At 37.9% G+C, this 23823-nt stretch overlaps 1 protein-coding gene across 2 annotated transcripts; it reads right to left on the bottom strand.

Annotated features, from left to right (window-relative positions):
* Positions 1 to 5951: 5951 nt before the first annotated feature.
* LOC131986530 (adhesion G-protein coupled receptor G5-like) lies at positions 5952 to 23599 on the bottom strand. 2 transcript variants are annotated; one of them, XM_059351530.1, is made up of 14 exons: positions 23528 to 23599; positions 21555 to 21841; positions 20780 to 20963; positions 20097 to 20145; positions 19717 to 19810; positions 16164 to 16286; positions 15318 to 15434; positions 14682 to 14724; positions 14467 to 14573; positions 13591 to 13706; positions 12267 to 12529; positions 12072 to 12171; positions 10788 to 11062; positions 5952 to 6946 (listed from the first exon to the last, which is right to left on the bottom strand). In XM_059351530.1, exons 1-14 carry the CDS (start codon positions 23589 to 23591, stop codon positions 6819 to 6821), a joined length of 1950 nt encoding a protein of 649 aa, XP_059207513.1. In that variant the 5' UTR covers positions 23592 to 23599; the 3' UTR covers positions 5952 to 6818. The 2 variants fall into 2 exon arrangements, with proteins under 2 accessions (XP_059207513.1, XP_059207525.1); XM_059351542.1 differs by having other exon boundaries at positions 12267 to 12526.
* Between the last annotated feature and the right edge of the window lie 224 nt (positions 23600 to 23823).

Here is a 23823-nt window from a genome sequence, read left to right as displayed (position 1 = left end):
TAACATTGATCAACTTTATTAGTCTTAACTACTGTTTTTGTCTATGTTTCTGTCTTAGACAGCAACATCATTATCATCTGTGGCTGCAGGCCATTTGTGAGTTGTTTTCACCTTACTGAGGAAGCAGAGACAGACTGGTTTAGAGCTACAACCAGGTAAATATGACAAGCTCTTGATAATGAAAACTATTCATCTACTTCTTATTCACTCTCCTTTTTGTCACATCTGTGACGGACACAACAGCCCTTAGCCACAGTTTGTGTTGTCTTTTGACTGACAAAACTAATTTTGTCGCCTGTTTTCAAACAAAACAAAACATTTCATTTATAAGAATCAAAACTGCCAGTGAGATTATTTTGGAAAAGGTTGGAAAAACTGTTAAAGATATATTCTGCAATAACATTTCAGGGTTTAACTTTAAATGTGTAATTTTGTCAACTTCAAAAAGGCAAAGATCAAAAAGTGTTGCTCCAAAATGAAAGCCAACCAGTACAGTACTATATGTAAAGTAGCAAAACTAACATCTTGCAGCACACCCCCTTACACATGCTACATACAAAAGTTAATGCTAGAAGATAAGATTGTGTTAAAAGGTGGATAAAAATAGCCAACACATAAAGGGTGTGTAGTGATGAGTTATCCCTGCTGCCACCAGCTCTGAACCATTTTCAGATTAGCTCATTTCCGTTTTGAGGCTCGTTCAGAGGCATCAGTCTGTGTGTTTAATATAGATGGGGAGACCCACATAATAAAAAACACGATCTTTAAACGCTACAAAGCATTTCTTCCTAAAAATAACCGGCACAAAGTAGCACTCAATTACTGAACAACACTTCCGCTTATGGCTTTCAAAATGAAACCACAATTAAATCTGCCGCATTATATATGGCTTCCTTATCCCCTTCTCTCCCTCTCAAACACTGAATACACTGAATTTACTGAATATTTCAAATTTACTTGGATAGCGCAAACCAATAAATTTCACATTTGGGCTTTTAAGGGCTAAAGGCAAATGAAGTGGGCATCTAAAAGAGCCCATGCCACGGCTAGCGGTCGTGCAAAAATAATGACGAATCACAAATCTTCTGTCCATTGATAAAAGTATACAAGGCTTACAATAGGCTTAATGAGCTCCTTATATTGATAGATGTATTTTCTGCAGCTTATTCTCTGATTAGACCACCTGCATGTCGTGGCTTTGAATCCTACTGAAGCAACAAAGAAGTCTGCCCTCACTGCACCTCAACAAAATTATTAAACATTTATTATTACTATTATTATTTTATTATTACATTTTTGTTTTAAAAATTATTGTAAAAATGATTATTTTAAATGAAGCGATAAATGGCTAATTTTGACTTTTATTTTGAAAGTCTACCGGCTAACCTCCGGAACTGTCGCGGCTAACTGCGGTTAGCTTGCCGCTATTCCAAACAGCCGGGACTTCCCTTTATGTCCCGTTGTTGTATTTCAATTTAGATAGCAGTCTTCGGAGAATACGGACACACCGTCCCGTTTTAACAGGAACTATTCCTGTTTGGCGGCAACAATTCCGCATCATTACCTAGTCTTACCTGTGCCGGTTCTCCTCCTGCCTAGCGGGTTTGACAGCCAGCCAGCACGGTGTCCATTAGCAAATGCATCAGTCCTCAGTGGCCGTAAACAACTGGCTGCTGCTCGGAGACGTCATGTGACGCTGCTGTACTATAGGAGCATCATATGGCTGCAGTATGCATACATACATACATATGTGACAGGATTATTTTCAGAGCAGAACATCTCATTCAGTCTGTTTTTTTCTTTCTGGATACTTTCCTCATAGCAATACAAGAAGGAATGGAAGTCATTATAAGACATATTGTTAGAGTAATAGATTCATATCATAACTCAATTAAACAATTGAGCAACAATTCTATATATTTATGTATACAGTACAGGCCAAAAGTTTGGACACACCTTCTCATTCAATTCTTTATTTTCATGACTATTTACATTGTAGATTCTCACTGAAGGCATCAAAACTATGAATGAACACATATTCATAGTTCACATATTCACACAAAGAAAAACGCACATATTCACGGACCAGATCCAAAGAAGGAGAAGCAGCTTTTAGTGTTTATGCCCCAAGAAAGTGGAACACCCTGCCTGACACAGTTAAACTTGCCACATCAGTAGCCATCTTTAAAAACAGATTAAAAACCTATCTTTTCTCTACAGCATTTGGTTGAATTGTGTGCATGTGTGGTTGTGGGAGTGGGTGCACATGTGTGAGTAAGTAAGTGTGTATGTGGTGAATATGGCTTAGCTTGTCTACCTGCACTCTTCAATTAATTTGTAATCGATTTGTTTGATTTTTCTGTGTTTTTTGTTGTTGTTGTTGTTTTAAACTGTAATTATGTGTATTGTGAAGCACATTGAGTCTGCCTTGTGCATGAAATGCGCTCTATAAATAAAGTTGAATTGAATTGAATTGAATTGAATATGGAATTATGTACTTAACAAAAAAAGTGTGAAATAACTGAAAACATGTCTTGTATTTTAGATTCCTCAAAGTAGCCACCCTTTGCTTACTAGAATATAAGACATGTTTTCAGTTATTTCACACTTTTTTGTTAAGTACATAATTCCACATGTGTTCATTAATAGTTTTGATGAATTTACAATGTAAATAGTCATGAAAATGAAGGAACTTTTGGCATGTACTGTATATATATATTACATAAACTCTTTATTTTATTACCATAAGCAGCCCCATGAGATTGTCATTAAGCCTGGCACTGCTGCTGTGTGAAGAATAGACAGGTAATTAGAGCGAGCCTGCTAGGAGCATGGGGCCAGAGGGGACGGGCTCTTGAACAGTATGTGTCATTTTCATGTTGGTGAAGTGTCAGAGACAGTAAAAGAGGTTCACTCACATACACACAAGCGACAAACTAGGGGTTTTGTAGAGCACCAAACGACTAAAACTGTGATCTGGCATGGGTGCATGAAGTACAGGACCCAATTACAGTCATACATTTTAATGTATTATGGGTAAAGAGCAGGGATATGATAGAAGGTGACTCACTTTAGGTTTAGGTTATTACATACCTTAAAATGAAGCGACAGCAGTTGAAGAAACTTAAGCCTGGTCTTTAAATTAAATTATTACAGTATTAAATGTTTTTCAATCAAAAGTAATGTGTTTCTTTCCTTTTTTCTTTTACTGTAGTTGAGCTTATTTGACATTATTAGGACATTTAATCACACACAACGCAATTCCTTGATTTAGCAAATACCAAAATGATCATCTTGGGAACAGATTGAAAGCCACCGTGGCTGGACGGACATAGAAGAGCGCCACCTGCAGACGACACCACAGCACTGAGCACCCATTAGCATTGTGTGATATAATGCTGGCAGCAGTGGCCGACTCAGACTGTTAGAAGGGCAGGGGCGAAAAAATAAAAAGAGCACATTCTGCACAACATGGGGTCCCCACGCAGAAAGCTCTGATGCATCATGTATGATGAAATATTAGCATTAATTTAAAAGGAGATCCAGATCAAAGTAATTAATGATATGGTACTGACAATTAAAAGTATTGAACCGAACCATGTAGGGGGAGAAAATTTGTACATTTTTAAGTAAAATGCATCTATTTTGTGCACTTTGAGAGCTAAAGGAGAGCAAACATCTCACATAACATTATTCACAGTTGAGTGATACCGTATTATAGAATCTCTAGAGGGCACATCATCATAATTTATGTATAAAGGGGCACCCTAGAGGGCAATCAATAAGTTTTTTCATGTGTAAAGGGCAGCCAATAAGGCACTTTCTCTCATTTTCACCACTCTAGAGCAGCTATTCTCAACCTTGGGGTCGGGACCCCAATTGGGGTCCCGACCCCAATTGTTAATGTGTTTTAGTCTTTTTTGGTCACTTAATGTCTTTTTTTGGTAATTTTGTGTCTTTTTGTGATCATTTTGTGATCAATTTGTGTCTTTTTTGGTCATTTTGTTTCTTTTTTTGGCCAATTTGTGTCTTTTCTTTGGTCATTTTGTGTCTTTTATTGGTCAATTTGTGTCTTTTTTGCTCAATTTGTGTCTTTTTTGATCATTTTGTGGTCCATTCGTGTCTTTTTTGGTAATTTTGTTTCCTTTTTTGGGTGATGTGAACCGTGCATGTGAGATTGCGTTCAGTGAGTGGGGGTCACGGACAACATGCATATTAAATTGGGGGTCGCGACTCAAAAAGGTTGAGAACTACTGCTCTAGAGGGCACTTTTCCGCACTTTTTCAACCAAGGAGGCACCAAACAGGAAAAAGGGCACTAGAAGGGCACTCATTAAGGCACGTTATCAAATTTTCTTGCTCTAGAGGGCACATCATCATAATTTATTGTATGAAGGGGCGCCCTAGAGGGCACCAAATCATTCTTTGCATGTGTAAAGGGCAGCCAATAAGGCACTTCATAAGGCAGCTTCAGAGACGTAAAGTACCAGAGAATTTCAATGGCGAACAAGCAGCATGTTTGTGAAGAGAGCAAGAAATGTAAAACCTCCTGGGAGGAAGCACACAGGCTCAGATAAGAAGGAGGGACGGCTGAGCAGGAAAACAGCAGCCTTGAATCTGCTTACTCTGCACTGGTGCACACACACACACACAGCCATTAGTGTCTTTTGCCAAAGATGTTTTTATTAATACTTTATTTACATCGATAAAATGTCATCTTAAAAAAATAAAAAAAAGTGCAAACATCACAGTATCTAAAAACTTACTCGTGGGCTGAAAATTCTATTTACACAAGACACTTCTATCTTAAATTATATCAAATTCTGCCAACCACGGGGTTTAAATGAACTTAATTTAAACACAATTTGGTCCATTTTGAAGATGATGACCTGATATTTATTATATTTAATGCTAAGAATTCAGTCCGGAAAACAATATGGAGCTGTTCTGGTGTCATCTATTATAAAACATTCAGCTATTATTTTACAATGCACATGTACTGTGTATGAAATGTCTTCTATTATGCATTTTATAACAATATAAAACACAACTCACTGAAGTTCTATAAATACATTACAATACATCAAGACTGAAAATCTAAAGTGCTACAAAGAATCACAATTAGCTATAAAACAAATGCTTACACAAGACATATCAAAAAATAAAAAGCATATCTAAAAGTTCAAGGAGCGCTTCAATAATAGCATATATAGTTTTTCTCTGCACAATAAAATAATATTACAATATAATGGAGATTACAGCACATTAACCTGCAATCATTTAACATCCCAACATTTCCCTATCTGGAAATAAAGCTTAACTTTATGTCCAGTTCACAATTTAAAATCTCAATTAAATTATTTCCCTTCTTTAACTAGAACCAGTCTAGGTGTTGTATAAAACAGGCTCCAGGCCTGTAACATGAGTTCCTGAGTGATGATGTCATTACTTCTCCACCGTCTCAGAGAAGATGACTCAAGTAATCAAGTTTTTTTTTAATCAATTTACACTGCAAAGTGGATATTGTTGATTAAAATATTTCCAGCAAGGCGTTGATAATATTAAGCTTCTCTTCATCTATGTAGCTCAAATTAAACAAAAACAATTTATTGCAAAATGGATCCAAGATCTGCTCACTCTCATAGTAGGCTTCTGGGTTTGAAAAATAAAGCCAATGAAGAAGTGCCTTAAACTGCATTTTTTTCCCCTAATGGCCAGTAAGAACAACAACTTCAATAGTTGAAGTTTGACTAAATAGAAGTCTATGACAATAATAACCGTACACTAAAAAAAGAAAATAGTTGAACCAACTTAATTGAATTGTTTCATTTGGTAACACCTAAATGAATTAAGTTCTTTCAAATTAATTTAATAAGTTAGATTAGCACAACTGATTTTAAATTAATTTGAAAGAACTTAATTCATTTAGGTGTTACCAAATGAAACAATTCAATTAAATTGGTTCTTTTTTCAGTGTACTACTTGATTCATTACCTCAGTAAAAACACTTTCATAATGAGTTTATGGTTTTGATCACTGGTTTCCAAACTTCTTCAGTTGGTAATACTAAAAGATACATTAAGCAGTCAGCTCTTCTTTTTTTTTCCAGGTAAGTGCATTTTGTTTCATGCATGTTTTTTCAATGGCCAAAATTAGCATCCTAATTAATATCAAAGTTAACATGGAAACCCAAATTGTTCTATGCAAGTGAGCAGATGGTTGAAAGTATGCATTGACCTTTAATGGTTAGATTGATAAGGGGACACTCCTCCCCGGCTCCACATACATGTCCAAATATGGTCACTTCTGGTTCCAAAAAAACAAGAGGGCGACGGCCAAAATGCCAACTCAAGGCTTCAAAAACAGTCGTCTGCAAATCACATCACAGTCCACTTTATATATACAATCTATGGAGTTGTGACTCTTAATATCATGAGATGACTAATGGACACAATTTGCACCCACAAATGACGATTAAGTCGATTTCACTTGAAAAGCTGGTGCTCTAATAAGCTGAAATGCACTCAATGCGCTTATCATAACTAATCAAACTGCTGTGTGATGTTTAATTATATAATATAATTAATAATATGACGTATGGAGAGCTTATTCACTGATTTATGGAGTCACTCTTCAGTTGCAGTTACCACCTGACAACAGAGGTTCAGCTGAAGAAGCAATGAATCTACAGTGTTGTGCTCAGTGGAGGAATATTTTTCTCCCTTTTGTCATTTACTCTGATAACAAGACATAAAAGCTTTGTTACTGCAGCTTTGCTTTTTTACACTGTATCACGCGCCACACCTTTTTAAAGCCTCTCTAACTCTTCTCCTGGGTCTGCAGCATGTGTTGTCGGGTCGACCCGGTGCTGCTGCTGCCTAGAGAAGAGCCTCCGGTCTGTTTCCGCATCCAGTCCAGCATGTAGAACCGCAGCATCAAGAAGAAACCTGGCAAAAGAGACCAGAAGCAAGGTTCAATCATTCCTTTTTTTAGAATTACTGGTCCAAAAGCCAGTGTAGTAAGTGAAGTATGCAGACACATTAATAGGAGTTTAAGAAAAGTCTTAGATGTATGTTTATTTTATGTGAATTGGCCTAACTCAGGGGTCTCAAACTCAAATGACCCGGGGGCCGCTGGAGGCAGTATCAAAATGACCCAAAAAAAAGACACAAAATTACGAAAAAGACACAAAATTATAAGAAAGACACAGAATTACCAAAAAGACACAAAATTATAAAAAAGACACAAAATGACCAACAACAAAAAGACACAGAATTACGAAAAAAGACAAACTGACAGAAAAAAACTAAATTACTTAAAAAAGAAACAAAATGACCAAAAAATACACAGAATTACCAAAAAAGACACAAAATGACCAAAAAAGACAGAAAATTACTAAAAAAAGACAAAATGATTAAAAAAAAAGACAATTATTAAAAAAGACACACAATTATTTTTAAAAAGACACAAAATTGCCAAAAAAAGTAATTAAAGGGACCTTCCACACACAACACGGTAAAGTGCCATTCATATAAAACTCACATTAAACTTTCATATCAAGGTGGGGGCCACAAAATATCATGACGAGGGCCACAATTGGCCCGCGGGCCGTGAGTTTGAGACCCATGGCCTAACTTAAAGTAACGCAATATTCCAGTGGAAATAATTAACTTTACCTGTTTCTAAAACTAATCTAAGGCTGAAAGTATTTTATCAGATAAAAAAATATGGTAACACTTTACAATAACCAACTAAGTAATATTTATAGACCAATTATTAACCATTGACAAAGTGCTATACATATTTAATCTTTAAATGTTTTCAACCAATTTCTTAAAGGTATATGAATCATTTCAAAATCATTAACATACTTAATATGGTGTTAAAATGTTATAATGAGTGCAACTAAAACTATTAATAAACTATGAATTATAATTTAATTGTTTGTTAATGGTAAAGTAACTATAAACTTACATTAATATACCATCTATTAGCCATTTATATATGATTTAGTTAGTTAAACATTAATAAATGATGAATTTACCATTCTAAATGGCCTATATACGGTTTATAAATGATCTGTTTACCATATTATAAATTATGGTTATTGTTAAGTGTTACCAAAAATACATATTAATTGTGAAACATTGTCATTTATTTTATCTGACAATTGAAACAAATGAACCTGTACTGTAAAGATTAAAAAAAATAATCTATTTCGTTGGCTGCATCAGCTGTTGGTATGTATATTCTAACATTTTGAGGAAACTGACTGTGATCACTTTAGCCACATGTTAGTGTTGTTCTGTTGATGAAAGGGAAGTAATCCCTGGTTTCAGTACCGTGTGAGTCAATGAAGAGCCAATTTTGTTTCGTTTCTTGTTTCAGGATTTTTGCTGTTTCATAGAAACAGCAAAAATATAGTAGATGGTCTTTGACCATCTACTATATGCTCAATACAATTCACACCTACTATCTTTATCTATACTCATAGCCATTGTTTCACTTTTAGAGATACGCCGAAGCAGTTTCATTGTGATCAACAGTCTGTCTCAGCAGTCTGTGGGACTATCAATTCATTTGGAAACTGGCTTTATTCAAATCTGCTTTCCTTCTGATTTTTGAGAGTATTTAATGTCTAATAATGTTATCTGTGAAGATACAGTTGTAAGAAATAGTTCAATATTTGAGGAAATAAAACTATGCAGTTTCTTGTTCTTCATCATGTTTTTTTCAAATGATCATGTCATTTTGTGTTTTGTTTTTTTGTCATTTTGTGTCTTTTTTTGATCATTTTGTGTCTTTTTTGGTCATTTTGTGTCTTTTTGATCATTTTGTGTCTTTTTTGGTCATTTTGTGTCTTTTTTGGTCATTTTGTGAATTTTTTGGTCATTTTGTGTTTTTTTTTTTTTATCATTTTGTGTCTTTTTTGGTCATGAGCGGGGGTCGCAGACAACATGCATGTTAAATTGGGGTTCGCGACTCAAAAAGGTTGAGAACTACTGGATTAGAAGACAAATACCACTCATCGATCCATATCTGTCGCTAATAGTGTCAGCTAACGCTACAGCCTGTCCAAGACACAGTCTGGGACAGAAACCTCCATAAAACCACAACTTACACTTTGGTTTTTGTCGGGATAAAACAAACTAAACATAATGTCTGAGCTTTAAATGTACTGGCAGTTGGACTTTTATTTAATGGACGGAGTGTCCTCATTTACAGTGTTTATGCTATAAGCTAAGATAGCTGGCTCCTGACTGCAGTTTTAGTGCAAAGACACACTGCAAAAAAGCCAACTTGTATTTTTGGGCCTAAAACAGTGATTTAAGTTGGTAAAACTTGGAAATATAAATTATTGACATTTAGGGCAATAATGTAAGTTAGCACAACAAAGGAAGCCAGTTGTCTGCTCAAAAACAAGTTTGTGAGTTGTTGTTACTGATATCTTTAAGTTGGGGTTCACAACAAGGGACAATAGTTCTGATAACTCTTCTTGGTTGTGAAATGCGGGAAATCGGTGAAATTCGGTCATTTGCGAAAGCCAGCGGCTAACTGATGCTAGCGGCTAACTGATGCTAGCGGCTAACTGACACTAGCGGCTAACTGATGCTAGCGGCTAACTGATGCTAGCGGGTAACTGACGCTAGCGGCTAACTGATGCTAGCGGCGCTGCTTGTTACAGCTACAAGAGTAGCCATTAGCGTATCAATGCTAACTCAAAATTGTGGTCGCAACATTAGCTGACATTTCATAGCAGCGTTACAATCGTGCCAATTCAGCACATTGCAGAAGTTAGCAGAAGTAAGGATTAAAAGTTATGACGATGTTGAGTTGACAAAAATCTGAATTCAGAGTTGAGCAAACTCAAAAACAAAACTTAAAATATTTAGTTTAATTGTCCAACTTAAAATTCTATCGAAGTTTGTTGCCTTGAAATTTTGAGTTCACCCAACTTTTCTTTTTTGCAGTGGATGAGAGTGGCATCAATCTTCTCATCTAACCCTTGGCAAGAAAGTCAATAAGTCTGTACCCCAAAATGGCTAAGTAATGTTGTTGTGCATAAAGTTAGCTGTAAATGTTAGTTAACTTATATCAAATTCTAATGGAACCGCTGATGTATCATTTAACTGTCACGTGTTAGCCTGTTGGACAAAATGCAGCAGACAGAATGGGGTTAATAAATTGGGTTTTTGGACTGGAATCAAAAACAAGCGCCCTGCATTGAGAGGAAACAGCTTTTCTTCTGATAGGCAGCAGTAGCAGAAGGCCTTGATTAACCATGGCCATTGTCTCATTCCCACACTGATACAATGGACCACTGGCTCCAAATACACAGTCACCAATCTCTGAGCCAACAATGAAAATACCAGACTGACTATATATAGTCTAACCTTCTGTGAAGCTGGTAATGCTAGCATGATGTTAAAATTACACAAACATGTTTTTTTTGCTGTCTCAGCTTCAGTTGGAAGGTCATTGAATTTATTGTGCTTCTGTTGAGTATATTATTATTGATATGTAGTGTAATGTGTTGACTTGTATTTGTACTGTAATCAGGGCACCATTGGAAATGAGAGCTTGCTCTCAATTGGCCCTCCCTGAATAAATAAAGGTGAAATGAAATGTTTTTTTTAGTAATTTGGATCAACATATTTCCTTTAGTGACAAATTACCCATTTAAAATCATGTGACACTCTATAATGGGTCGGTCATTGTCCTGTTGTGACAGTTTTGTGGTTTGGTCTTCTGTATGTTTTGAAATGGCAGCACACTGTAAGCACAGACCTTGAAAAGAGTTGATGATGCACGAGAGGAAGAGGACGAAGTCAGACAGGGGTCCAAAGTCCAGAAAGGTCAGACCCCAAGTTGTCCCAAAGAGGCAGCTGAGGCCCCAGATGCTGAGAAAAGCCACTCGGTTCTGCTTCCATTCATCTCTGGTGCGGATCTTCCTGTAGACCAAGAAGAGCATCACAATTCCCGAGGACACCAGGAGGGCAAGGATCGTCATATTGGTGAAATAGTGAGCCAGCAAGGCCTTGGGGTCGTCTTTCATCCAGCACCTGGAAACATGAAATACACTTAGAGACAGGAAAATCAAATAATCCCAAAGAGGACGAAGAAAATGCCTGTTAAAAGGCTCAGACATTCGCTGCATGTTTCCCTTTCTTCCTGCCGATGTCCACGATCCGTGCATGCGTGGTGACGTGTGTGCTTGAATAAAGTTTGTACATGGACATGTGGCCAGTGTGTTAGTGTTTACATGAGAGCAGATAACTGCAGCGGTTGCCGTGAATCGCCGTTCGCCGTTCCTAGAGGCATTAAGTCCGTGAAGGAATGTGAGTGTTGTTATGTTTTTATATATACAATCGCCGACAATGATGTTGCGCTATTCGCGCTGTATAATTAATATAATTAACCTTTTATGTGTGTGTCTGCCGGCGGTGTGGACCTTGTTTGGCCTGTAGGTAGCGCGTCCTGAGATGATAATAATAGCTTGCATTTTACAGCTGTTCGGTTCCCTGAGCTATTAGTGTTATTGTTTGGATGCTTGTGACTGCCTGTTTGTATTGCATATGTGATATAAATGTAGCTTGGACTGCTGTTACATCCCTATGTGTGCAGATTTTTCTTTGTTTGTATTTGAGGTGGTTATGGTCTGTAATTATTATTTCTTTATTGAGTAATAATGAGAAATGTGTTTTGTTTGTTATTACAGAAACTAACAATGCTAAAGACTGTAATGATTTTGATGACATTGAAGTGGAAATAAACCCGGATTCACCGTCATTACACATCCTCATCTTTTCACCGTGTCCTGACAGAAACGCCATTGTGGTCACTGCTAGAACCCTAAAAGAGCTAGCCCTACCCATTTACCTCTCAAACAATGCCAGAATAACATTATTTTTTTCCAACCGACATTCCACCGTCCTCCTGCTAAGACTACTGTCAAAACATGGGGCGTTTTACTTAAGATGTGTTCTGTTTGATTTCATTTTATACATTTCCAGGCACTACTGCATGTGGTTTCTCCACAGCGTATATCTTTGTCTTAATACTCATGCTTACATCAGATAAGGATTGTGGATGTCATCGCTTGGCACCACCTTTTTCAGTCCATAAATGTCACCTACTGCAGCCAGAATGATTACAGGAACAGCAGGGAGAACTGAAAAGGGATTCACAAAGGGCACACATTAAAATAATCTTTACCCCAATGTGCCATAAAGCATATTCATTTAAAACATTGCTTTACACACTCACCAAAGCCAAACAGGCTCCAGACATAAGGCTTAGGAGAGGGGATGAAAACCATGTAGACCAACCAGAAGGTGTGGAAAATTTCTATGCCCATCCAGGAGAAAGAGCTGAGGAGGGTGTAGTGGAGGCCTGCGCCCACCCACACACACACACTCTCCCCTCCCGTGTTGGCCAGGACCCCCGTGAAGAAGAAGAGCAGGTTGAGGAAGGCGAGAGACACAGCTAAACCAAAGTGGATGGGGATGGACTGCTCCTTGGATCGCCTGCTTGAAGGAGAGTGGAAAAGAAAATGAGTACGTTTCTTTATTGTTAAAATAATATTGATTGATTTTGATAAAATGCATAAACCCTCAACTGAAAAATAAAGCCAATGAAGTGCCTTAAACTGCATTTTTTTTTCTAATGGCCAGTAAGAACAACAACTTCAATAGTTTAAGTTTGACTAAATAGAAGTATATGACAATAATAACCCTACTACTAGATTCATTACCTCAATAAACACTTTCATAATGAGTTTATGGTTTTGATCGCTGGTTTCCAAACTTCAGTTGGTTATACTAAATGATACATTAAGCAGTCAGCTCTTAATTTTTTTCTCTGGTAAGTGCATTTTGTTTCATGCATGTTTTTTCAATGGCCAAAATTAGCATCCTAATTAATATATTAATAAGTTAACATGGAAACCCAAATTGTTCTATGCAAGTGAGCAGATGGTTGAAAGTATGCATTGACCTTTAATGGTTAGATTGATAAGGGGACACTCCTCCCCAGCTCCACATACATGTCCAAATATGGTCACTTCTGGTTCCAAAAAAACAAGAGGGCGACGGCCAAAATGCCAACTCAAGGCTTCAAAAACAGTCATCTGCAAACCATCACAGTCCACTTTATATATACAATCTATGGAGTTGTGACTCTTAATATCATGAGATGACTAATGGACATGATTTGCACCCACAAATGACCGATTAAGTCAATTTCACTTGAAAAGCTGGTTATACTAAAAGATACATTAAGCAGTCAGCTCTTCGTTTTTTTTTCAGGTAAGTGCATTTTGTTTCATGCATGTTTTTTCAATGGCCAAAATTAGCATCCTTATTTATATCTAAGTTAACATGGAAACCCAAATTGTTCTATGCAAGTGAGCAGATGGTTGAAAGTATGCATTGACCTTTAATGGTTAGATTGATAAGGGGATAGGCTCTTGATCCAATCAGGTCACTCAATGACACAAATGAGTATGTTTCTATATTGTTAAAATAATATTGATCGATTTTGATAAAATGCATAAACCCACAACAACAACAACAACAACACATAATATTACCTCTTCCTGCAAAGATAAATAATGAGAGCCACGCAGCTGATCACAGACACAGCACAGCCCAGAGATGTAATGGTGGTCAGGGCCAGGAGGTGGCGCACTGGGCGAGGCTCTATTTGCTGTCAGGGAGACAAAGAGCAGTGAGCAGAGCAGCATACACCAAAATATGAGTGAACCTTTTAAAAATGTACTATGTCCCAGTACAAATGCAGCGTGCCAAAAATCCTAAAATGTCCTTTTACATCTGTTCACATTTTGCAGTATGCTTAACTGCTGATTCTGACTCAGTCCGTTTTGCAGCATATATGAGCCAGAGAGTTTATTTATGCACATTGCATGCATCAGTACATACTTTGCAGCTGCCGTACATACTTAAAGTGAAAAGAAAAAGTATGCAATTTGGAACACACCCTATATGTTTCTATTTCTATGTAGCTTTTTTTGATTCTTCACTATACTTTGATATTCGAGATAGTGTCTGTATGTGTGTAAGCTCATGTTCTGATGTAAGTTTTTGGAGGTGGAGGCACCCAGGTCAGTCTTTTTTTTAGCAGATAGACACAGATGCTGCAGGCACAGATTTCCTCATGTGTTCTGCCTATTTTTGTTTTAACCATAACTTTCCTAAAATAATAATAGACATTAATTACATAACTAATACTGTTAAAGAAGAAGCAAGTTACCATTTAGCTGAAATGGTTGTTTCTAAAAGCAGTTTTTATTCATGGGGTGCCCAGTTGGTTCTTGTATGTTAAATATGTTGGTAGGATGAGGTTTAATGTTAAAATACTGTATGCATACATTTTCCTACATTATGTTACCTTCTAACTGTTGTTTCAATCGTAAAAAAAATAGCGCTGCATCTGCGGCAAGTCTCACCACAAGAACAGTGAAGTACGTCAGATGGTTACACAGACACTCTGTGTCTTTTTCTCCTCTCGGTATTGTCTCACATCCATCCACTAACCAATTGACTTGCAATGGATCTGCACAAAGAAAATACAGATTTAAACGGGAGCTACATTAAATAAACAGGGCGATACAGATATATGTTGAATGAAAACTGTATACGGTTGGTTCTAAAGGGTTCAAACCTTTCCTGGTGTCCCATGAAACACATTTCCTTGGATGCTTTTCCTGAAATAAAATGGGAGAGAGGGAGTTGATGCACATTTGTATTCACATTAATAACTCTTCAAGGTAACCACTGCATCTTTTTCATTCAGTTATGGCTGGAAGAGCTTCCTTGTTTAATAGCTGCAATCATAACTTCGTCCAACATGCAAAATCTGGTTTGCTACGTGTCAACTCATCACCACAGAAAGCTCAAGTGAAAGTGTCATAATAACGTTTACATAAGGACAATAAACGGTGGGTGTAAGTGCATTTGTACAGTGCAGAGAGGAAACAACAGACGACCTGAAGCACATAAGTAGCACCATCTGTTTTTGCGAGGTGTGAGGTAAGAAAAGAAACCATCAAGTGGTTTCTCTGTGTTCTCTGTGTTCAAGGTAGATAACTTTTAACAGACGTCACGGAACTGAAAAGGAGCGTCTTGTTTTTTTTCAACAGCAAACCAATATTTGAGAAGTACATGAAAAATGTCCAACTCTGCAGTTCATAAAAGCGATACACATTTGTGGTCACGTTCAAAAAGTTAGCTCAATGTGACAATACAATTTAAAATATAAACTAGTCACACTGATAAAGACAAAAGGACACAAACTTACAGGTATGGCATTATGGTGAAAGTCAATCTTAATCGGCTGGCGCAGATCCTTGATGATCTCGTTCTCCACTGTGATTTCCACCACATCATCAAGAATCCTGTCCTTCTTGTGACCCTCCTAGAACACACACACACACACACACACACACACACACACACACACACACACACACACACACACACACACAAACGTCTTTACCTGACCCAATTATGACACAGCCTACATATTCATACACAGAAGAAGTTAAGTATTTCAGTGTCAACATGGTCTCACAGGAATCCGTGAAACTCAAAATCCGTGGAATAGCCACAGAATCAATCAAATTTCCGTGAAACTGACACGGATTTCGCTACAATGCAAGTTAATGACAGCATATCCCGTGGCTATTCCAACATACAAAGTGATTATGTACATTCACTGAGTGGATATTTAGAAAATAAAACATATATTTCTCGCTAGAAATGTGATCAAAATCCATTTTTATGCTGAAACTAAGTCAAAATATTGATTTTTTCACTAAAAATGAGAGAACTGTCCGCCATGTTTTTTGTTCTGACCGCCGGGACCTTGAAAGTCACGTGACTTGGAACAAACCAATAGGAAAAAATATTAACTTGCATTGTAGCGAAATCCGTGTCAGTTTCACGGAAATTTGAGTGATTCCGTGGCTATTCCACGGATTTTGAGTGAAATGAATCCGTGGCTATTTCACGGATTCCTGTGAGACCAGGTTCTTCAGTGTATATGTCATGTCAGTACAATACAGTGGTGTACTATATATCAAAGACTTGGTTTTGACATCTCTTCTCAGCTGCATGTGTTGAATGTGGTTAAACGGAGCTTTACCTGGAACAGTGAGTTGTTTTTGTAGAAAGTGCAAACGACTTTGGTGGTGTTCTTTGCAGCTTCTTTTAGAGCCGAGGGGAGATGGACAGTGGCAGTGGACTCTGCAGATATGCCTTTAGTGACCTGGAAAACACAATGTAAACAGAGAAAGGACCACTGCACAGTTAGAGATGGATAAGAGGAACAGAAAAATACATTGTCCATTAACTAGCTTATCATATCAGTATCAATTCTTCATTATTCGAATAAATGCAGGATGTAGGAAACATGTCAACAAAATAAAGGTTAAATCAATGACACAGTTTAAACCACAGTGCTGCTCTGCTTGTGAGTGTCCCCCACAGCACCATGCTGTACAGTTTTAATTAGTACATCTGCATGTGGATTGCTGGGTACTTTAACAAATGGCCCTATTTTAAGATAGTTTGGCAGAAAAATGTCAGGTTTTAAAGTCCATCCTCTACTTGTCACTAAAATGCTGCTATCAGTCACTTTCATGTGGTTAACCTCTCACCTATTTTACTCAACTAAATCACCACCATGCAAGACTTGAATGGAAGCGTTAACACAGTTACTCATTCACTGAGTTAAAAACCTGCTACGGAGCCCCTGATTAAAAATGGACGAGCGCAGTCACAGGAGTGAAGCAGCCTGCAGCGGAGTGATTGGAGTAGAGAAAGTCAAGTAGAAAAGCAGTGCTTTCTCGTGCATTTTGTCCACTGCAAAAGGGAAATAGACTTTAAGTCAGGGCACTTGAAGTGGCCCTCAGTACAACTACATGCATTTGAGCATGAAATCTTAAAAGTGCAGTGTAAAAATGCACAAAATTACTTCTTGCAAGTAATGTTGGTCTGCTGTTCTTGAACTAAAAAAAATAAATCACAGTAAGTGGTTATTTTTTATTTGCTTCAAACCTTTTGTATTCCTATTTATACTCTTACACATGCATTTGAGCATGAAATATGCTAAGTTACTGCACTGTTAACATATTTAATATTGCAGTTTCATCATATCTGGTTAAGTGCACGCTCCTATATGTGGCCCTGTGGTAGTGTTGATGAAAAATCGTGGCCCCCTGCAGCATTTAGTTGCCCATCCCTGCTTTAAGTGGACAAATGATTGTGTATGTAAGTTGATTTCTGAATCAATTAATTATTCTGAACTGAACTAAGAGAAAAAAATCCTTAATTTTCTGTCTCTATTTAGAAATGCTCTCTTTCTGCTGCCACTAAATAATTGCTATCTCACACATGCTGGAAAGAAAAACTTCCCTTTTATACAATGGCTTAGGTAAAAATGCTTAAAGGCATAAATAACGGATGTTTGTGTCTCAGGAAATGATTTTCAGTTTGAATATGCAGCTAAAATGCAACTAAGACGGAACCAGTGTGGTTTCAATCTTGCTTATGTGGCCTGTGAGGAATACAGTGCATGTTAAAGTTGTGGTAGGCAGCTTTTTCTGGAAAAGGCTAAAAAATTTGCCCCCTCCCTCTCTGTCCTTACCCCCTCCAGTCAGATGAGCACATGCTCCATGCAGTAACCTGTAGGAGTACTGGTCATTTACTTAACTATAAGCAACATTTTCTCTCCGTCTCTGAACTGCTTCGCCAATGATGACACATTTCTTAATTGGTTTATTTGCAGACTCTCTGTTTGATAAGTCCGTATTCCTATTTTTGGGTTGATTTGCAGTGTAGGCAGTTTATGCCAACACTGGAATAACAACTTTTTCTGCGTGCCATTATATCAGGCTTTCTCTGAAATGACCTGTGATTGGCCAAAATCTCCCATCATAGGCTAGATTTTCTAAAGTCTGAAAACGGAGCCAAGAGGAGTACGATATTTTTCTCTCAGACCACTTCAAATAACAATATGCTGAAAGGTTATTGTGAAACTTTTGACCAATGAAACCAAAATAAACCTCAGTTTTATGCATGAGAAAAAAAGTCCTGAGGGTCAAAGTTGATTCCTGAGCTAAGGCAGCTATTCTCAACCTTGGGGTCGGGACCCCTATTGGGGTCGCAAGATGATTTCTGGGGGTCGGCAAATCATTTTTGGAAGTCAGCTCTGTCTCCACTATGTTAAAGTGTTCATGTGTTCATGTGTTTTAGTCTTTTTGGTCATTTAATGCCTTTTTTTGGTCATTTTGTGTTTGTTTTTTTTGTCATTTTGTGTCTTTTTTGGTAGCCTGGGTATACCCAGACTGCCTTGCGCGCTCGAATTTGATTTCGAACCTCCAGACGGTCTGGAAACGAGGCGATTATCTTAGCCCTGTTTTAGGGATCCAATCACAGAGCGGGGAGGGACGGTGAGACGATGACGCGTACTACTCGGCACTTGGAAGCTTTCCGGATCCAACATGGCTGCTGCGGACGCGAAACTCTCTTTAGCTGTAGATGGTGTTTTAAATTGTTTAGAGTGAAAGTTGAAAGGCGAAAGGTCTCTCGGCAGCTCCGCTGTCCCCCGGCTCGTAGCGAGATCACCGGTAGCGGGGCTATTAGCGCCGCACGGGCGGTTTCTGCGGCTCGTTGCGCCGAGCCGGTGAGACCGCCGGTCACCGCCGGTGATCTCGCTCCGAATCGGGGGACAGCGGAGCCCCCAGAGACCCGCAGCAGCTTGTTTATTGCCCATAAAATCAGTGGATGTGTGTGGCTGAATGACATGAGGGGGAATAAAGCGTGAAAATAAATAATCTTGCAGAAAGCGAGAACTGGAGGAGCAACGCAGCAAACAACACTCTCTCACAGACACACACACAACAAACATCCATCTCTGTTGCTCTACTACGTCATCTGGTATAACTGATCTGATTGGCTAAGAGCTACCTACAGACGCTTTGATAGACATTCTAAGCGTCCAATAAACGGCTCCGGAGGATCGTAAACCACACCTCCTCTACGGAGAAATACATTGTAGGTGTCCAGACCTAATCTCCAATGAGATTTGGTCTGGTGTTAGCCAGGCTACTTTTTTGGTCAGTTTGTGTCTTTTTCTGATCATTTTGTGGTCAATTTGTGTCTTTTTTGGTAATTTTGTTTCCCTTTTTTGGTCATTTTGTGTCTTTTTTTTTAGTAATTTTGTGTCTTTTTTGATCATTTTGTGGTCAATTTGTGTCTTTTTTGGTCATTCTGTTTCCTTTTTTGTCATTTTGTGTCTTTTTTGGTCAATTTGTGTCTTTTTTTGGTCATTTTGTGTCTTTTTTTGATCATTTTGTGGTCATTTTGTGTCTTTTTGGTCATTTTGTTTCCTTTTTTGTCATTTTGTGTCTTTTTTGGTCATTTTGTTTCTTTTTTGGGTGATCTGAACTGTGCGTGTGAAATTCTGTTCAGTGAGTGGGGGTCGCGGACAACATGCATGTTAAATTGGGGATCGCGACTCAAAAAGGTTGAGAACTACTGAGCTAAGGAACAGCACTTTAAGTGATGTGATTGCAGGGGAACCCTCAGAGCAGCTACCAAATTGACCCTTTGGTGAGACTGTTTTCCAAAGTGAACCTCTGCTTTTAAAGTAAAACAACAGAGAACATCAACTTGTTTTTGTGTGTTAGTCTTACAGGTGATGTGACGTTGGCGCCTCTGAAATCCTTCTCCATCTCCACCACAGAGCTGCGAGCACAGGGATGCTCAATGTTCCCGGCAGCCACATTCCTGAATACATACATCCACACACACAATCATGATGTTTCATTAAAAATGTGGTGTCAGATGGTCTTTTAAAGGAAGCAAAGTTATTTCTGTAACCCACACCCTATCATAGTATAAAGTTTCACTTCCTGTTTGTAGTCAAAGTTCCCTTGACTACATAAAGCTTCAGAGCAGCGGCGTTTGTAATTAAGACAAAGTCATGTGAAAAAGGATGTTGACAAAAACACGGTAATGCTACTTCAACAGTAAATATTATGGTGCATTGAGGAAAAAAGCAAGAGGAAATTACATGTGGACTTGGGTGGATCCCTGCTTGGATCCCTGATCACACAATGCGCCTGCAAAAAAAGAAAACAGTTTTGAATTTGACATGGTAAACTTGACACTTAAACAGAAATCTGACTCTAAAGTCTTTTTTTTTTAGTTTTGGTTGAATCAAATAATCTATTGACCCTTACATACAGTACATGTAACTGAACTTTGAGGTTTTTAAATCCTCCTTAAAAACACACTTTTTCTCCCTGGCTTTTAATCAAGTTTAAGTGGACATCTTGCAAAAACAAAATTTTATTTAAATTTTTAATTTATTTTATTATATTTTTATTTATTAGGGCCCGAGCAGGCAACGACCTGCGAGGTCCCTATTGTATTTCGAATGATTATTTATTATTTTATTCTATTGTTGCACTGTGTTTATGTATTTTAGTATTTTAGTTTTTACCGTATTTCCTGAAACTGTGATATCTGTACAGCACTTTGGTCAACCCCGGTTGTTTTAAATGTGCTCTATAAATAAAGTTTGACTTAAAGTTTGACTTGAACAAAAGGACATTTTGACCATTAACCTGGAAACATTGACATAAAATAGTGGCAGAAAAAAATCTTCAGTTTATGCACAATGAGTAAAACCTCCATCTTGCTGAATTTATTTCACTTACAGGAGTACTGGAGATAACATTAAATTTTCCTTACTGCAATTGATGGAATCTGCAACATATTTGTAGGCTGCTCGTATTTTGTGGGTAATAAAGTCAGTTTTGATCGTTCCATTCATGATGCCGTAAGGTGTTTCAGGTGCGGTCAGACCATCAGACAGATCAGTGCAGCAGGGGCCCCGCACACTGGCGGGCCAGCACAGAGTCAGGTTCTTCCCGTCCTGGACAAAGAAAAGAATAGTGATGAGTTGTCTCACAATAAGCCAGCTTTCAAAAGATTAAGAAAGCTTAGATGTTCCACGACAGTGGCGGTTCTACACAGGGGCCTCCAGGGGCCACTGCCCCTGTGAAGAAGCCCTTGGCCCCTGTTGTGGCCCCTGTGTAACAATGAACGACGGAATAATTCTTACCTATTTTTTGTTCAAACAATATCTCACTGTACACAAAAGGAACCCAGAATGTGTCCATTGTATAATAGTTTAATTGTGCAATAAAAGCTAAATATAAAGATCATTCTCACTGTACTGCACTTTCAAAATAAAAGTAATTGTGCACAAAAATGAGAAATGTCATTGTCGTACAAAAATAACTGTTAATGTTGGTGAGTCTCATTGCTTCAATCAATGTAGTTCTTCCAAATATGAGAATTTTTAGCTAAAATAAAGGTTTTGAATGCTTAAATATCATTTTTGACGATTTTTAATGTGCCCCTCTGATTAAACACTAGCCCCTCCTTGGCCCCCAAAGTAAAACTGGTCTAGAACCGCCACTGTTCCACTACATGTACATTTCTCAACAAATCCTCATCTTGCCTCTTTTTTATGATTTATTTGCAGTTTCAACTGGTCCATCAATGGCTCCCAGTACAGACAGAAGGGGGTTTCCTCTGAATCGAGCCGAAGCCTCTTGAGAGGATCAATAATCACTTCCGACCGCCGACATTGAGCTGTGATCTTCCCATCGATGGACAGAGAGCTCTGATCAGCTGAGATTGAGATCCCACTACAGCCTGGGGAGAGGTTGACCTTCAGGCTCAGGGGGCCGTTGCCATGGCGCCAGACGCCACAAAACTTCCAATCCTCATCATTTTCACCTGAACCTGAGGGGAACAAAAGTATACACACATGGTTTGGTTTCCCTATATTTTTTTAACAGCATGGTTCAATAACCACATTTGAGGGATCATTGCAAAATCACCATTGTGGGTTTTTTTTTTTTGTAAATATCTGACGGTTTACTGTTATTGGAAGAAAAATGCGATGTAGTCCAGTTTTGATTCAGTGTTATTCTTCAGAAAATTGCAGAAATCTGCATATTTCAACACTGCAAAAAAAGCCAACTTGTATTTTTTGGCCTAAAACAGTGATTTAAGTTGGTAAAACTTGGAAATATAAATTATTGACATTTAGGGCAATAATGTACGTTAACACAACAAAGGAAGCCAGTTGTCTGCTCAAAAACAAGTTGGTGAGTTGTTGTTACTTATATCTTTAAGTTGGGGTTCACAACAAGGGACAATAGTTCTGCTAACTCTTATTTATTTGTTGTGAAATGTGGGAAAGTGGTGAAATTCGGTCATTATCGAAAGCTAGCGGCTAACTGATGCTAGCGGCTAACTGATGCTAGTGGCGCTGCTTGTTACAGCTACAAGAGTAGCCATTAGCGTATCAATGCTAACTCAAAATTGTGGTCGCAACATTAGCTGACATTTCATAGCGGCGTTACAATCGTGCCAATTCAGCACATTGCAGAAGTTAGCAGAAGTAAGTTGACAAAAATCTGAGTTCAGAGTTGAGCAAACTTAAAATATTTAGTTTAATTGTCCAACTTAAAATTCTATCGAAGTTTGTTGCCTTGAAATTTTGAGTTCACCCAACTTTTCTTTTTTTGCAGTGAACCGTTTTCAAACCACAACTTACTATGTGCTCAAATAGTGGTCGGTAAGATTTTTGACTTATAAAACAGCTTTCTGAAAGAAAAAAAAAATCCTCATCACCAAGCTTACACTACTTCTTATTCTTCTTCTATGTCTTCCTATTGCGTCATGCAGCGAGTTAGCCAAATGTCAAACCGCCTCAGGTGAGGAACTCAGTGTGTCTACAGAAAATGTCAATTAATCAGCGGACAGTTGTGCTCCTCGCCTGAACTGAAAAATTTATCTTGTAACTTAAATGTTCACAGTCTGCTTTCTGTTTTTTGTTGGTTAGCACAGGAGCATTTACAACAACACATCTTTTCACACCCTCAAAAAAGTGTTAAACCTTACTGGAGCCCATATATCCTGCTTTGCTTGTAGAAACTGACCTATAGACAGTTCTCGGAACAAGTGAAACTGCATTGGTGGCAAGTGGAATTTTTCTTGTTGTCGGCAGAATATTTTAACATTGTTTTATGCCACCAATGCTACATTTATTGTGAAATGTTAAATATAACACACAATTGCAATATATTCATCATTTGTGCTATTATACTGTTACTTATATGTTCATGCATTAGTTGTTATAGCAATTTAAAGTCACTTGTTTTTGTTTAAACATGCAAATGTATGCAGCAAAAGCTCAAGAATCTAATCAGATCATCTATTCCACACAGGAAATATGTGGTGTCTGCTTGAAGTTTTAACTGTAGGTTGTATTTGAATGTCTCCTCTTGATTATCTCTACATATGGCAACATATAGCATGTACAGAATCAGGCACAGCAGAGCTACATTGTGCAGAAACAAAGTTGTGACAACGAACATGAAGCTAAAAGAGCTGCTAAAGATCAGGGAGTGATTAACTTACCCGTAGATAGGAGGATGATCAAGATGAACATAACCCTCAGGTTATCTCTCAGTCGGAGCTCCATTGGTAACAACTGCTGTTGGCAGACAAAGAAAAAGAAATGCAGTTTTAAAAAGAGGAACACCTCTACAGCTTGTTTGTGGATCGGCAGGGAGATTAATCAGTCAGCAATTTAGAAACCCCACCACTGAAACCTGCAGCCAATAAAGCAGAGGATTAAATGTCAAAAGCATGGTGTGCATTTGCTGCCAGATTATAACTATAAATGGCACATTTCAATGAAACACAAGCATATC

The sequence above is a fragment of the Centropristis striata genome, chromosome 2 (assembly GCF_030273125.1).
Source record: "Centropristis striata isolate RG_2023a ecotype Rhode Island chromosome 2, C.striata_1.0, whole genome shotgun sequence".
NCBI lineage: Eukaryota > Metazoa > Chordata > Actinopteri > Perciformes > Serranidae > Centropristis > Centropristis striata.
The sequence above is the reverse complement of the archived record's forward strand: the minus strand, read 5'-3'. Positions and strand labels throughout refer to the sequence as shown.

Bases quoted from the DNA above. Each gene is read 5' to 3' on its own strand.
- LOC131986530 (XM_059351530.1), bottom strand. From the start codon at position 23,591: ATGGAGCTCCGACTGAGAGATAACCTGAGGGTTATGTTCATCTTGATC. The intron at 20,964-21,554 runs GCAAGATGAGGA...TTCTTTGTCCAG, and splicing joins AAATAAATCATAAAAAAGAG to GACGGGAAGAACCTGACTCT. The intron at 15,435-16,163 runs GTAAAGCTCCGT...TGTGTGTTCTAG, and splicing joins AAAACAACTCACTGTTCCAG to GAGGGTCACAAGAAGGACAG.